Source organism: Cercospora beticola, chromosome 4 (genome assembly GCF_033473495.1).
Source record: "Cercospora beticola chromosome 4, complete sequence".
Lineage (NCBI taxonomy): Eukaryota > Fungi > Ascomycota > Dothideomycetes > Mycosphaerellales > Mycosphaerellaceae > Cercospora > Cercospora beticola.
In genome coordinates this window covers 3,636,804-3,651,379 of record NC_088938.1, presented here as the reverse complement: position 1 = coordinate 3,651,379, position 14,576 = coordinate 3,636,804, and the positions used below count along the sequence as shown (strand labels likewise).

General features: G+C 52.0%; 5 protein-coding genes across 5 annotated transcripts; 3 read left to right on the top strand and 2 right to left on the bottom strand.

Moving 5' to 3' along the window:
- Positions 1 to 300: 300 nt before the first annotated feature.
- On the top strand, positions 301 to 953 carry RHO25_007048 (uncharacterized protein; the record flags this gene model as incomplete). Its single annotated transcript, XM_065602880.1, has 3 exons — positions 301 to 314; positions 421 to 557; positions 658 to 953. The coding sequence occupies 3 exons, from the start codon at positions 301 to 303 to the stop codon at positions 951 to 953; spliced, it is 447 nt and encodes a 148-aa protein (XP_065458952.1).
- A 2,730-nt stretch (positions 954 to 3,683) lies between these two features.
- On the top strand, positions 3,684 to 6,345 carry RHO25_007047 (uncharacterized protein; the record flags this gene model as incomplete). Its single annotated transcript, XM_023597828.2, has 3 exons — positions 3,684 to 3,735; positions 3,828 to 4,028; positions 4,223 to 6,345. The coding sequence occupies 3 exons, from the start codon at positions 3,684 to 3,686 to the stop codon at positions 6,343 to 6,345; spliced, it is 2,376 nt and encodes a 791-aa protein (XP_023452035.1).
- Positions 6,346 to 6,816: 471 nt separating this feature from the next.
- Positions 6,817 to 7,761, top strand: RHO25_007046 (uncharacterized protein; the record flags this gene model as incomplete). The annotated part of the gene is made up of 1 exon (XM_023597827.1): positions 6,817 to 7,761. The coding sequence occupies one exon, from the start codon at positions 6,817 to 6,819 to the stop codon at positions 7,759 to 7,761; it is 945 nt and encodes a 314-aa protein (XP_023452036.1).
- A 252-nt stretch (positions 7,762 to 8,013) lies between these two features.
- On the bottom strand, positions 8,014 to 8,901 carry RHO25_007045 (uncharacterized protein; the record flags this gene model as incomplete). The annotated part of the gene is made up of 3 exons (XM_023597826.1): positions 8,014 to 8,301; positions 8,367 to 8,616; positions 8,669 to 8,901. The coding sequence occupies 3 exons, from the start codon at positions 8,899 to 8,901 to the stop codon at positions 8,014 to 8,016; spliced, it is 771 nt and encodes a 256-aa protein (XP_023452041.1).
- Positions 8,902 to 9,841: 940 nt separating this feature from the next.
- RHO25_007044 (uncharacterized protein) lies at positions 9,842 to 10,258 on the bottom strand (the record flags this gene model as incomplete). Its single annotated transcript, XM_023597825.1, has 1 exon — positions 9,842 to 10,258. The coding sequence occupies one exon, from the start codon at positions 10,256 to 10,258 to the stop codon at positions 9,842 to 9,844; it is 417 nt and encodes a 138-aa protein (XP_023452042.1).
- Positions 10,259 to 14,576: the final 4,318 nt, after the last annotated feature.

Genomic DNA, 14,576 nt, shown 5'->3' with positions numbered 1-14,576 from the left:
TCGTGCGTGACTGCGCCGTGTGCGCTGCCGGCAGTGTTGGTGGTGAAGGATGATGGTGCGCTGTAGTTTCGATGTTCAAAATGGAAAGGGCTAGCGCGCCCGCAGACAAGCTTTGCGTCACTGCAGGTTCACGTGACCGGGCGAAGAGCTGGCAGGCACAAATCGCTACAACACGACTACAATACTTTATCTTCCTCGAGCATACGACCAGGACGCGAAATTCAGCCGCTGTATTACCATTATGAACCGCTATCGTGCCGGAGGTCCTTCCAAAGCGACGCCGACAACATTGTGCCAGAAATGTCTGAAGAAAGGTAGGATACACATCCTGGAATGTAGTGCAATTTCGTTGATCACAGCAACAGGTCATTACACGTATGAGTGCACGGCGACACAGCAAGAGCGACCATACATATCAAGACCTTCGAGAAGCCAGCAGCTCTCGAACCCCAAACTTGCGCCCAAGCTTTCGGCCACTTTGCCTCCTGTCGACGCGAAGCCGACTGCGAAACCAGAATCAAAGTTGAAAGAAAAGACACTCGAATCGACAGCGCGAAGTAGATCCACTGAGCGCAAAGCAAATGAATCGATAAGCAGACGCAGGAGATCGGTGTCTTCTTACTCATCTGATTCGGTCTCCTCGTATTCCACGAACAGATCACGCTCGAGGTCTCGTTCTCCTGCTCGCGCATCGAGCTCACGACGAAGAGAGCAATCAACAAGCAGATCGCCCGGCCCTCGCGCTGGTAGACAACGCCAGTCAGACCGCAGGCGAAGTTCAAGCCCAAGAAGACCTCGAAACGGCTCAATACGAGAGCGCGCATCTGAAACCGGCGACAGAGGAACACGAACTCGCAGTCGAAGTCCCATACATCGAAACAGGCATGGTAGCGATGAACACAGACGAAGATCGCGTTCTCGCTCGCCATACCGTGCTGCCCGCGATCGGATGATTCGAGCAGGAATTGATACCAACAGCAAAGCCCCAGGCAAACAGAATAGGTCACCAGTTCGGGAACGAAGTCTTAGTCCATATAGTCAGAGGCTGGCTTTGACTAAAGCGGCAAAGAATTGAACGGCAAGTAACGAGTTCGGCAATCCAACTGAGGCAGTCGAGCACACGAGCATTGAGATCGACATCGTTCGTACCATTTTTCCATGCGCTGCATAGAGCATGACAGCACACGACAGGATCCGCAAGCCTGCATGGCACAGTCTCCCCACCACACGATTAGTATGGGAGAACGACTGCTGTACATTAGCGGTTGTGGTGATCAGCAATGCTGGCACGACTGAATGAGACAAAACATGCGTAGCGCCTTACGAGTGGGGTTTCGAGCCATTGCCGTTGGCCGTTGTGCAGCGTTTCAACATTCCGGTGATGAAGACAATCAAGGCGTTGATAGTGTTCCACAGTCTGTATGATGTCGTCGTAGTCCAGTAATGGCTCGTCATGAAGAAGGTACACGGCAATCTGACACGCATGACAGACCATAGAGCAGGCTTTGCTGAAGTCTTCACATACGATGCAGTTCTTGCCAAGACGCGGCATTGGCACATGTTCTGCTCAACGGCATACCTCAACAGCTGTTCTGTGCAGAGTACATAGCATTACCGGCAGTTCAGCTCTATCGCTTCATCATGTGAAGATCGGAAGTCGGCAGACATGTGCGTGGTCACGTTCGCGTATCGTAGTCTGCGGCAGGTGGAGTTGTAGACGTAGGCAATATATGCGGCATCGACGCCTATCGCTTCCTTATCTCGCTTGCTTGCAGAAAAAGCTTTTGCAGAGCTGCATCATATATCATAAGTGTACTAGACTGACGAGCGACGACAAATGCGAATACACAACAGCTTCGGGCCCTCCTTCCATTTTGGATGGCTATCGCTCGTGCTCATTAGTTGCATTCCATTACTCCACATTCGTCGCGTTGATGTGTTTCGTGAGTGGAGCGGCGAGAAGACCGTTGTCAAGGTCCTTTTCTTCACGGCAGTAGAGCTCCACGACCAGGCGCTGTGATTGAGGCAAGACAGCAGCATCGGCTTTGTAGATTTGAAATGCGCGGATTAACTTGCCAAGTTGTGCTTTGCCCGCTATCACCCGCAGATCCAAGGAAGTGGGCTGAACAGCAAACAGCCAACAACAACGTTTCCTGGAGCTGTGGTCAAGAGAGGCAGCGCAGTGGATAGCTTGATGCTCCTAGTCTGAAGTGAGGTGCAGTAGCCTAAATGCTGTTCAAAAGGCTAGAGCTCGTCTCGAAGCCGGGTGATCCGGCTCGAAGCTAGGATGTTCAACACTGAAGCCTTGCAACATCGTCTGCGAGCCTGCGGCTAAACGACAAATCGCAATCATTTTAGTCGCTGCAGAGGCCAGGATGGTGGCGAGGAGAGCAGAGCCGCACGAAGCATTCGAATGCATGTCCAAACGAACAAGGCTGTTGCTGTAAAATTTGCTCATGAAATCGTTGGACTTTATAAACGATAATCGTTTTTCCTCGTCATACCCAGGTGACTGGAACGGAGAGTTTTGTGAAGTTCTGGAACGGCGTTGGAGCATGTTGTGGCTGCGCCGTTGCGGTACTGCAAGCGCCTGGAGCATAGCGTGCAGAAAGTGGGTTCTCGAGGAGCAAAACTGGCGGACAAGGCCGGTGGACTGCTCTCTGCCCATCACATCACAGCGGTGCAAAGTTGTATTCATGAAAGTTCCTGCAACGTGTGTCTGGAGCAACCTCCGAGAGCTGGCCTGCAAGAATTGCTCTGGTCCAGACTGTGCAGGTGACGGGCAAGGTGAGCGCTGCAAGCGCGGTTGACTATAACTGGCCAAAGTTGCGATGCACGGTGATGATGGTGCTGGCGGGCGTCCTTGGCCTCACCGCGAACAAGGTTTGGTGGCTGGCAGAGAGGGCACGTTTTTGCGCGAGAGATACACAATATGCTGCTGGTGGGCTCGTACTGCCGACCAGTCCATTTTGAGTCTTTGACGGTGCGGAGCAGTTTCGATTTGCCAGGTCAGGATCGGGTAGAGGAAGGGCGGAGATGGTATCCTCTTATTCGAGAGTTCCATCGAGAATCGGAGAAGCGTGCAAATGAGCTGGGAGAGTTTGACATGAGGCGGCCGCTCCGGCATGACGCGCAGCGCACAGAGCCCGCCGGTACTTTGTCTCATGCAATACCGCGTTGCAGGTGCAACAATGCGGGCAACGTTGGAGAACAAAGAGGAACCGACGATGGGAGAGAGCAATGTGTCGTGTGCTTCGTTTCCCAATCGCAGGATCGGCGAGAGCGCAGCAGCGCCATTGGCAGCACGCGCGCTAGTTTTATCACTCACTCCGATTTGTCTGCCGGCGCGGTGGAGTTGCAACTTCTCGGCATCCAGACGACGTGGGAGGGCCATCCTAGTCACGCCTAACCAGTCTTGCTCGCTGGATGTTCCCTTCACACTTTCTGATGCGGCACCAATTGCGTTGCACCCGGTCGGAGCATATACATCACGGCGCTGCCACCGCCTCTGCTCTGCGCTGTCCCTCTGTGCATCCGCCATACCTCCACGCTTGCCCTTTCTCCTGCAATCGCCCAGCGGATGACGACAGCGATGCCGCGAGCATATCAACAATAATCCCGCTTCCCTCCCCAATAACCCATAGCCACCACCCCTCCGCGCCCCCTCTGCACGCAGCGACGCAATGAAGTATGGCGAGACGCTGCGGCAGCGATCCATTCCTGCCTGGGCGCATCGTGAGTTGCCCTTCCTATTCACTCCGGCGCATTCCTGCTGCTCCAATGGCATTGTCCATCTCTCGCCTCGGCTAACCGCAGCACCTCTGCAGACAACATAGACTACGACGATATCAAACACTTCATCAAGGAGCACACCACCCCGGGGAAGGGCAAGACAATCTCCGTCCCCGGGCGAGGCGAGGACAAGCTGGCCGAGTTCGAAAACGCCCTCTTCCACATCCTGCAGGACCAACACCAACGCATCGATCTTTTTGTTAAGAGCAAAGCAGGTGAAATCCAGCGCCGTCTTGGTGAGTTCAATGCCCTGTTTCAGCTGGAAATTTCCCAACTTTCTCTGTATGACGGAAGCTTCGTGATCCTGTCGCAACTGCAGCGTTGAGCGCCGATCCCCACTTATTTCCGGCTGTCTCGATTCCGCACCGGATAGCGGCCCATCTGCAATGCACCGGACAGCACAGGTTACACAGAGCTGACGATGCATCAGAACACTCCAAAAAGCAACTTCGAGCACTGGCAGTGCGACAAGCGCCTGTAGCCGACCACCGAATACCCGTCAGCCGCCTCGAACGATACGGACGACTGGAGAACGATGTAGTCAAAGCTGGGGAGGAGATCAAGTCTCTGGCCAGATTCATCGCGACGCAGAGGACGGCATTTCGAAAGTTGCTCAAGAAGTACAAGAAATGGACTGGCTCTGCGGAGCTGGAGGATCGCTTCCGAGAGGAGATCCTGGATGACCCAAAGAGCTTCACCAAGCTCGATCTGGGCTACCTCTTGGACGAATATTCGGGCACACGGCATAGCATACGGACTCTGTACGACAGTCAGGTCCAACAAGCGGCGGGCGGCAAAAAGGCGGATGCGAAGGAGGCATCGTCAGTGATCGCCAAGCTGCAAGAGGCTGTCAATCGCGACTCAAAGGTCTTTTTTGACACGAGCATTGCTACTGTGCCTTTGGGACAGTATGGAACTGTGGCCAGTTACTTCGTACATCCCGAGAGCATCGTCGAATTGCAGATGCTGCTGCTTCAGCATGCTAGATTTCACCTCTCCCGAAGCCGACAGAACTCGATAGCGACTCCGATCTCCTCCGCACCTAGAACACCGACCCTGGCAGGCGTAAGCTCCAGCGATCCCGATTACCACATGCTTGTAGCCGATAACCTCGAGCGATTCGCAAAAGAGCAGAGTAGCCTCACAGTGGATGATCGGGAACATGCAGCGGGCAGCTGTCCACAAAGAGTCAAAGCGGCTGTGCGATGGACAACCGACGAGGATGCGCTTGCATGCCTTCTGTCTCGGTCGGGCAGTACTAAGAGTGCATACCTCAAGAAGAAGCACATCTGCGACTTCTTCAACGCAAGAGCCGACTTCTCAACGGAGCAGGAAGAAGTTGATACAGCAGAGAGAGTGGAGGAGCTGCGAGACGAGCTGCTCAAGAACAACACCAAGCCACTATTCCGATACTCATGCTCTCGATCTCGTCTGATTGGTCTGGATGACAATGCTAACGGCTTGGTCATGGCCACGCTGGACAGTGGCATCATATTGGAGACGACCGGGGATTCTGTGCAAGAAGGAGCGAAGACCACGTTCCCTTTCGCTTTGCTGACAGTAAGGCAGGAGGGGCAGCCCAAGTCAGAGCTTTTGACTGTCCTCGATAGGAGCTACCTGGTGGAGCGGGTGCGAGGCTTCTCTCTGGAATATCATGCAGTCTGGCAGACCCACCAATCTGACCACATTCCTGCACCGTTTTGGCTGCCATTGCTATCGCAAGACATCCGAAAATTACCGCCACCAGCCATGCGCAAGCGTCCCAGCACACAAGGTGGAACCGACGCCTCAGGTGCACCGTCAGCCAACAGCGCTTCGAGTCCTGGTACGCTAGACAGCGTTACAGCGGTGGAGACATCGAACGAATTGGCAAGCCAGCTCGAATCACCTCCGCTGAAGTCTTTCAACAAGAAGAAGCGCAGAAAATATCCTCAAGCACAAATGCCAACACAGAAATACTGGAACGAGTATGACGATCCTGAAGAAGGCGGTGACGGTGATGCGTACTACATCTACATCGATCCGAATGAGAAGAACCCCTTCGATCGCTTCTTTGAGAGGATCGCAGATGTCTTCAAGAGGAAAAAGCGGCCAGAGGAGGATGCGCTACTCTCCATACCAGGCACGCCTCATCTCGACGATGACGAGTCTTCAGATGAAGACTCTGATTCTCCCACCCCGCGAAACCATTTTGGACCCACATCGAATTTTGGCACCTTTGCGGGCCCTATGAGCATTCGCTCAGCGAGCCTATCCTTCTTGCCGCAGTTTAGCATCCTTTGCTACGTGGCCTCTCTTGCCATGCTCGTCATGGCATACATACTTCGCACCACTGGGCGCCACAAGTTCATCAGGGAGGTTCATGTTGGTGTTCTGTTCTCCATGGTCTGCGGCCTGGGTTTCGTGCTTTTAGGCTTTATGAACGTGTTACGACGCGGCAATGTGGGCTCTACAGAAGCACCGCCTTCACTCGGTGCCTGGGCGGTCAGCATCGTTGTGCTGATTGTGAATGTACTGGCCTCTGGGGGTTTACTGGCGTCCATGCTAGGTTGAGGGAGCTTTCCATTTCATTCTTGATGTTTGAGTAGGGGGAGGGAAGAGACTGCACCTCCTTCGTGGCGTCAGAGCGAATTCAACATGCATGTACAAGCGGCATACGGGGCGTTAGCAAGCGGGGCTTTGCTCTTCTTCTGGTGTGAGACATCTCTGAGTGTGAATTGGGGCAAGTGGGGATTGTACTATACACATCCACGGAGTGTATTTAGAGGGCGTAATGTGTTGATGAAGATGAAAGTGACAGAGGAAACACGATGGTCAATTCTCATCTTCGTTTCAACTCTTTCTATACCTTTTCATGCCCCTCTCGCGTGTGTTGCTACGCCCATCGAGCCATATCGGCTTCGGCTCGTGGTTGGAAATGCCAAGCCTCCGCATCCGAACAGCAGCAAATGCACCTGCCATCTTGTCTCTTGCAGTCTCTACACACACCACGATGGGCTGAAAGAACATACATCCTTGCCTCTCATGGCAAAGAACAAGAAACGCAAGATCCACACCAACCACGCCGAGCATCGCAAACCTGCGCGACCGCCGCAGCGCAAAGATGTCGCGAAATCAAAATCCTCCGCGAAGCACCAATCCGCCAAACCGGCCAAAGCCTCCCAGCAGCATCAGCAGCCCACGATTCCATTCCTCGCTGAAGATCGCATCCTCCTGATCGGCGAAGGCGATTTTTCTTTCTCCCGCTCCATCGTTGCCGAACACGGCTGTTGCGATATCACTGCGACATGCTACGATTCTCAGGAAGAGCTTTTCGAGAAGTACAAACCGCAAGCTGAATCGCATGTCCAGTATCTGGAAGAAGAAGGGCAAAAGGTGTTGTACAGCGTCGACGCTACGAAATTGGATAAGAACAAGCAGTTATCGAAAGCTGTGGCCGAAGATGGGAAATTCAATGTCATATTGTTCAATTTTCCGCATGTGGGGGGGAAGAGTACAGATGTGAATCGACAGGTGCGGTTCAATCAGGAATTACTTGTGAAGTTTTTCCAGACGGCGCAGGGGTTGTTGGTTGTGAGTGGGAGTAATGAGGAGGAGAAGGGGACGATTGTGGTGACATTGTTTGAGGGTGAGCCGTATACGTTGTGGAACGTGAGGGATTTGGCGAGACATGCGGGGTTGGAGGTTGTGAGGAGTTTTAAGTTCTTGGCTGAGGCGTATCCGGGGTACGAACATGTGAGGACGCTGGGGAATTTGGTTGGCGGTGGTGGGTGGAAGGGGGAGGATAGAGAGGCGAGGAGTTATGTGTTTCGAATGAAGGGTGGTGGTGGAGATGGCGGCGCAAACGAAAAGCCGAAGACGCAGGGTGAAATGCAGAAGGAGATGGAGAGGCAGAGGAGGGAGAGGTTGGGGGCTGGAGATAAGAGGAAGAGGGCGAAGGATGTGGACAGCTCTTCGGATGAGGAGTGAGCATACGGAAACTGTGGTCTGGTTCTTCCGTGTGGACATGCATGGACAACGACAAGATCACAAAGTCGGTCACTCCATCTGTGCGGCGAAAACGAACACGGAACGCCATTCCAGACCTGATAACGAAGGACAATCGATCAGATTGTGCAAGTCCGGAGGAGCAATCCGAGTCAACCAAATCGTTCAAGGCATATCTCGTTATTGCAGTAGCCAGCTACCACATTTCGCCTCCACAGCTCTTCCCAAACCTATCTAGGTAATGACAAGGCTGTAGCTGGACGTCGTAAACTTAGCATTGCTTCCCTCGGTCGGTTCCGTGCCCGCACCGGAGCTGATCAAGTACTGCGAAGTCGGCAGACCTTGCTTCGATGTCAGGTACTTGACGAACTCAACGATGTCGCCGCTGAAGCTGCTGATGATCTTTCCGTCTGCTGGTAAGAAAGAGAAGACTTGATTGACGCCGTTGGAGCCTTTGTACAATTTCCAGCTTTTTCCAGCGAGAGTCACTGTGGCGATTGGGACTGGATTGCCGTCGGCGCCCTGTGTGATGAGGACGTCAGCCACTGAGGCAAGAGAGGTGAGTATGTGGTTTGGTGTCGACTTACGTAGCTTGCAGAGATAGGTCCTGCACCACCATACGCTGCCAACCAGATCATAATCTCGTATTCGTTGGTCGCTGTGGGAGAAGACGAAGTGAAGAGGTCGTATGCCACGTTCGCCACCAAGTTGCTGCCTGAGTAACTCCAGCTCCAGTTCGACTTCATGGTCTTGAGCGTTGAGAGCTTATTTGGAGTATAGTTGACGACTGCATTGGGGTAGGTCTTCACACCGCCGGAGCCGCGAGCCCATGTCCAGCTGAGAGGATGTTAGGACAGATCAAGGTATGAGAACAGCGGGCAACTCTTACGTGGCGTGCCAGGCAATGTTTGTCCCGCTGACCTTGTCAACGCCAAAGCATTGACTACCTGCTACTCCCGAGGCGCCCCAGAGGTTATTGTAGACTGTGTAGGTGCCTGTCTGGACACTGTCCCATTGTCCGCAGAGATCAGCGCGTTCGACAATCGATTTGGTAGGTGTGGGTGAGGCCAGCGCTGAGCCGGCAAGGCATGCCAACAGCAAAGATGATGTCTTGAAGAGCATGGTTACGACTTGGAAACAGAAGCACAATTGTCAGAGAAATGCTTGGAAATCTGGGACAAGACATCCTCTTCTATAGTCCTCGCCACGTGTTCCCCGCCCCTCCACGACGCTGCACGGAGATCGACATGTTCAGTCATATTGGACGAATCTAGATGCGCCTCCTTGCGCCTTGTGATCAAGGTCGTTTAGAGAATTTGAGGGTAAGCAACGCAACTCTTTCCAAACCAGGCGCGGAGGCCGATGACGATTGGAGGCCTTTCTGGAGTCGTTCATATTGCTAGCCAGACACGACGGAAAACGGCATGATTCCCTCGCTTTTACATACACCGGGTGCACGGAATATTTGGAGTCTCCTTTATATTGCACGGTCCAGTGTTTCGAGTGTGAAGCACTTAGGCTAATCTTCGGACAAATCGGGGTCTCTCGTTTCAGTGTTCGGTTTCTTGTTTGCCTTGCATCGAAAAGTACAATGTATTTGTACCTTCGGGTGTGATTTCTCCTTGGTGCATTTTGCGTCCATGTGACTTGGCGATGGGTGGCTCTGTTGATGTCCATGTCAATAGCCGAGCACTTCAGAAATGTGTCGATTGCGACGATCTAGGCGAGGGTGACAGGCCCACGGGTGGTCGTTTCAAGTATCGTCTCTGGATCTGTAACATTAGGGCCGTGCTTCAGCAGATCAAGAAAGCTTGTGAGCAAACATGTTCCTGGGCGTTTAAGACAAGCTGTTTAGGCATTTTGCTTGTTATCTCGCTTGACGTTCTATGACGAATCAGTGTCCTTCCAAATGTTCTTGTATTCATTCTTGCTGGTCTTGCGTTCCAAGCTGTGGCGCATTCTCAGAAGTAAATCAATCTGTCGGGATCTTGCCGTGTTGAAACATATCGTAGTGTCATCGTTTATTTGTTCTTCGATAATGTGGGACGAACCTCCATTTATGTTACTCTTCCTGCTGCGCCGGAGTCAATGTGACCCAGAGCGGAATCTTTTCCCAAAACGTGTAGACCTTTTGCTTTTCCCAGCCTTCACTCTCCTCACAAAGATGCAAATCGAAATTGTACAAAGTCGTCGCCAAGATCAATCGCATTTCATGCCAGGCGAGATTCTTGCCTATGCAATTTCGTGGACCCGTGGAGAAAGGTTCGATGCTCGCGAGGCAGTCGTTCTGATATGCTGGATCTTCGCCCAGCCAGCGCTCAGGTCGGAACTCATTTGCCTTGTAGAAAAGAGCTTCGGAGCGATGGATTGCCATCTGATGCACGCCGACAACGGTACCTTCTGGGACTAATTCCCCTTCGATGATGGTTCCGCCTTTGGGGATAATTCGTGGGAGGGCGGTCGGAACTGGAGGGTACATACGCAGGCCCTCTTTCAGCACAGCCTGAAGATACTTTAGCTGCTATATAGACTCTATCGTTAAACATCCAATCCTCTCAAGCGTACAGATCGCAACTTTAGGCGTAGGCTGCTCCGTTAGTAGCAGTGCATATTCACAGGCTTGTAAATTTGGAGTTTAACCTTGTCTAGATCTGTTTCTGCATAAGAGTGCGAGCTTCGTCTAACTAACCCTTGTCTAACTACCCGAGGACTATTAAAGAAGTCGGAACGACGAAGTGTTAGTATAATTATGCCTCGTCTTCAAATAATACGGGTATTCAACGGACGAATATCCGTATCCAAACGTGTGCAATCTGTCTACGTAAAGCCCCTTGAACAATATCTTTTGAACTGCTATTGTTTAGCGCGTATAATCTGCCTACTTAAAGCTTTTTGCAATTTTCCCTTTTTTGGAACTTTTTAAAACTGTACTTCTACTATTCCTGCAATCTCGAAGGTTCTTTGTACTTGCGCTTCTCGTCCCAGGTACGTTTTTCCTAACATGTCCTACGATTTCAACTACTCTGCGATTCTACAGATTTGGAGATCTTAATAAGATTTTGAGATTTTGCGGTTTTGTGAATTGCAATCTGGACAATGCGGTTGTGCAACCTCGCGATTCGAAATACACTACTTACTGTCTAGATCTTGCTCTCGCGATTGCCCATTTGCATCTTTTGCGGTTTCGCTATTCTGCATTTTCGAAACCATACCTTCGAAATTTGGTATTTTCGCAGTATCGCGTCTTTACATTCTAGTAGGCCTGTAATTGCTCTTACTTGCAGTCTCTTCCTCTGTTATAACACAGTCTTGCGCCTCGTGCTAGTCAAGACTCGCTAAGACAACAATACTCTCAGTTTGACTCCTCTGCCTCTAATAGACCTCTTTACTCTGCTACAAATTGTTGTCGTGCAAGCCGTGTTAAAGCTTCATCTAGCCTTGGCTCGAGCTTCCTCTGCTATAGTAGTGCCTGCCTTGCTACGGAGTAGAAGAAGCTTTGACTTTCCCAATGTAGTAAACTCTCAGGATCTAGCAAAGACTGCTCCGCAGACTCTATAAAGCACCCGCACTTCTAGGCAAATCCCCGCGCAACGTTCTGAACTGTCTAAAGATGTTTTTGTTCGAGTTTAGTATAGTTTCGTCGAAGCGCACTAGAATGCGGCGAGTCCGCATTCGAGCTTTCTAGCTACTCGACCACCGCACAATAGCACAACGCACTAAAGCACATTTTCACATATGCAGATCTTAAAAGGCGGACTAGATAATGTATTTGCGAGATATGCGGGCCATGCTGCCTTCAACGTCGTCGTCTCTATTGTTCCGCGTGTTTACCGCCGCCCTCTACCACCGGCACATTGCAAACGTGCACCGCAAACCAGAAGCATATCCCGGCAATCTATTAGCCGGTACTAACGACCTCTACGCCGAGAGTGCGGGTGGTTTGGGGTCAATTTGGCTGAGTGCGGTGCGGCGCCAATTAGCTAGTCTGCAAATTTGCGGTTTGCATTTTCAAACACACTACTATCGCGACCCCACACGCTAGCAGTCTCGGGCTTAGCTCAGAACGTCGTTCTAACGATGCCCTGCGGTTCTAGAGTGTCGCTGTAGCGTGCATCGTGTTTGCCGGCCATTTGTTTAACGTAGGTAGCCATATAGGGCTCCGCACTTGGTTAATATGCCCCGCACTATCCAACCTGCACCCGAATCCGTTTGGCTAATCCCTTAAGAGGATCGTGCGGTGGTTTGGACATGTTTGCGGATGTGCATACACGAGTGCGGTACCAACTAACCACTTTGTAGCTAGCACGTCCGCACATGCTAGCACAACTCGGCAAACGCAAACCCGACCCGGCAAACAGCTCTCCGTAACCTTGTTATGTACTCTGAAGAAGTGCGGGTGGTTCGGTGTAGGTTTGCGTAAGTGCGGACGTGGTCTCGTCCCCCTAGGTCAGCTACCTCGTCCGCATATGCCCGCACAAGTCGGCAAACGCAAGTCCGACCCGGCAAACATCTTTATACGACTCTCTTACGTACTAGCAGGAAGTGCAGGTGGTTTGTTACAGGATTGCGTATCTGCGGCTGCCGTATGGGGTTTCTAGCTGCTCCCTCCGCAGACGCCCGCAAACGTTAGCAAACATAAGTCCGGCACGGCAAACAAAACTTTGCAGCTCTGTTACGTGCCTGCAAGAAGTGCGGATGATTCGGTGCAGGTTTGCGTGTCTGCGGAAGAGATATGTGCACCCACTTCGGACGCTACTTAGCCTTCGCTGTGCCGCAGATCTGCTACGCAACTAGCGTACATAAGCCCGATCCCGCGCTCTCCTCGAGAACGCTTCGAGACTTCCTTTTGTAAAGGGCAATATTTGAGGAGCGAACCGCGTAAAAGGCAATGCTTAAGGAGCGATTTTGCATGTGTGCAGGCCAGGTGCCTGAAATACGTGCAGCCTTCCCGCACTATAGCAAGACCGCTGGCAAACTGAAATGAGACCCGGCAAACAACTTCTATAGGTGTCAAAATGTTTTGCTAGCGAGTGCGGGTGGTTTGGAGCAGTGCTGCGTGAATGCGGGTCGATGTGCTGCAGAGAGGGCTAGCAGCAGCTGTCCGCACTTCTGTTAGACACCCGGCAAACACACATAGAGCCCTGCCAAATGAATATACGCATCTGAAAAGCATCTACTAAGAAGTGCGGGGAGCTCTGAGCAACTGTATGCGAGTGCGGGTCGGTAAGCTGCAAAATCGATCAGAGGGCAGCACTTCCGCCAGACACCCGGCAAAGCCAAATGCAACCCGGCAAAACACTTTAGTGTAACCTACAATTATATGCTGAAAGTGCGGGGGTTAGTATGCGAGGGTACGCGAGTGCGGGCTCGCAGGCTACAAATTCGCCTAGCAGGACCGCATATGTCTTATGTAGCTAGCAAACTTACAGTCGACCTAGGAAGGTACTTATATCTAACTTAGAGACATATAGTAGCAAGTGCTGGAGGAATCGTCCAAGCGTTCTCTAGTGCGGTATGGCATGCCGCAACATGGCCCAAGACGCCGGCACTTCACACTTTTGGCCCGCAAAACAAGACGCGACCCGGCAAACCGTTGTAACACGCCTCAGAATCATGTGCTGGGAAGTGCGGAAAAGTGCGGCCAAGATTGCGCGAGTGCGGAATAGCATGCCGCAACATGGCCTAAGACGCCGGCACTTTACACTTTTGGCCCGCAAAACAAGACGCGACCCGGCAAACCGTTATAACACGCCTTAGAATCATATGCTGGGAAGTGCGGAAAAGTGCGGCCAAGATTGCGCGAGTGCGGAATAGCATGCCGCAACATGGCCCAAGACGCCGGCACTTCACACTTTTGGCCCGCAAAACAAGACGCAACCCGGCAAACCGTTCTAACGCGTCTTAAGATTATGTGCTAGAAAGTGCGGGAGAGTGCCCGCAAGATTGCATAAGTGCGGGCTAACATGCCTTCGGCTGCAGAAAACAGGCGTACGTCCGCACATCTTCCCTGCACCTCGCAAATCCGAATGCAGCCCGGCAAACAGCTTTAATACGTCCTATAATCGTGTGCTAGCAAGTGCCGAAGAGTGCGGGCAAGACTGCGTGAGTGCGGGTTAATATGCTACTACTGTAACCCGCAAATCCGAAAACGATCCGGCAAAGAGCTTCAAGCCGTTTGAAAATCATGTGCTAGTAAGTGCGGAAGAGTGCGGGCATAAATGCGTAAGTGCGGGCAGGACTGCGCGAGTGCGAGCTACTGTAGCGCTTAGGGCCAGAGCATGTAGTAGTCCGCACATCTTTACTATAACCCGCAAATCCGAAGGTAGACCGGCAAACAATCTCAATACGCCTCAAAATTATGTGCTAGCGAGTGCGGGAGAGTGCGGACAGAAGTGCACGAGTGCGGGCTAACGTGGCCGAGGGCGGCACATAACTCTAGGTAGCCCGCACATCTTTGTAGCAGCCCACACTTTTAGAGGCGACGTCGCCCATAACTTTTGTACATTGAAACAGAAAATGCTGAAAGTTTTGGGCAGATTGAACGCTAGGTTGTCAAGTGCGGAAACAATGTTGTGCCTCTGCGTTCTGCATACCTCTGCCGCAGTTAGCAGTACTGCTGGACTTAACTCTTAAAGGGCTTGACAACAACTGCTGGAAAGTCGTAGCTAAGATTGTGGGTAGTGGCAGACGATGCATGCCTACATCGTCTATAGCAGCACAGATTAAACGGCTGCTCAGGCGTGTCTTGCACTATAGCAATGAATGTTTGCGGACACATATAGTTGGAGCGAACATTT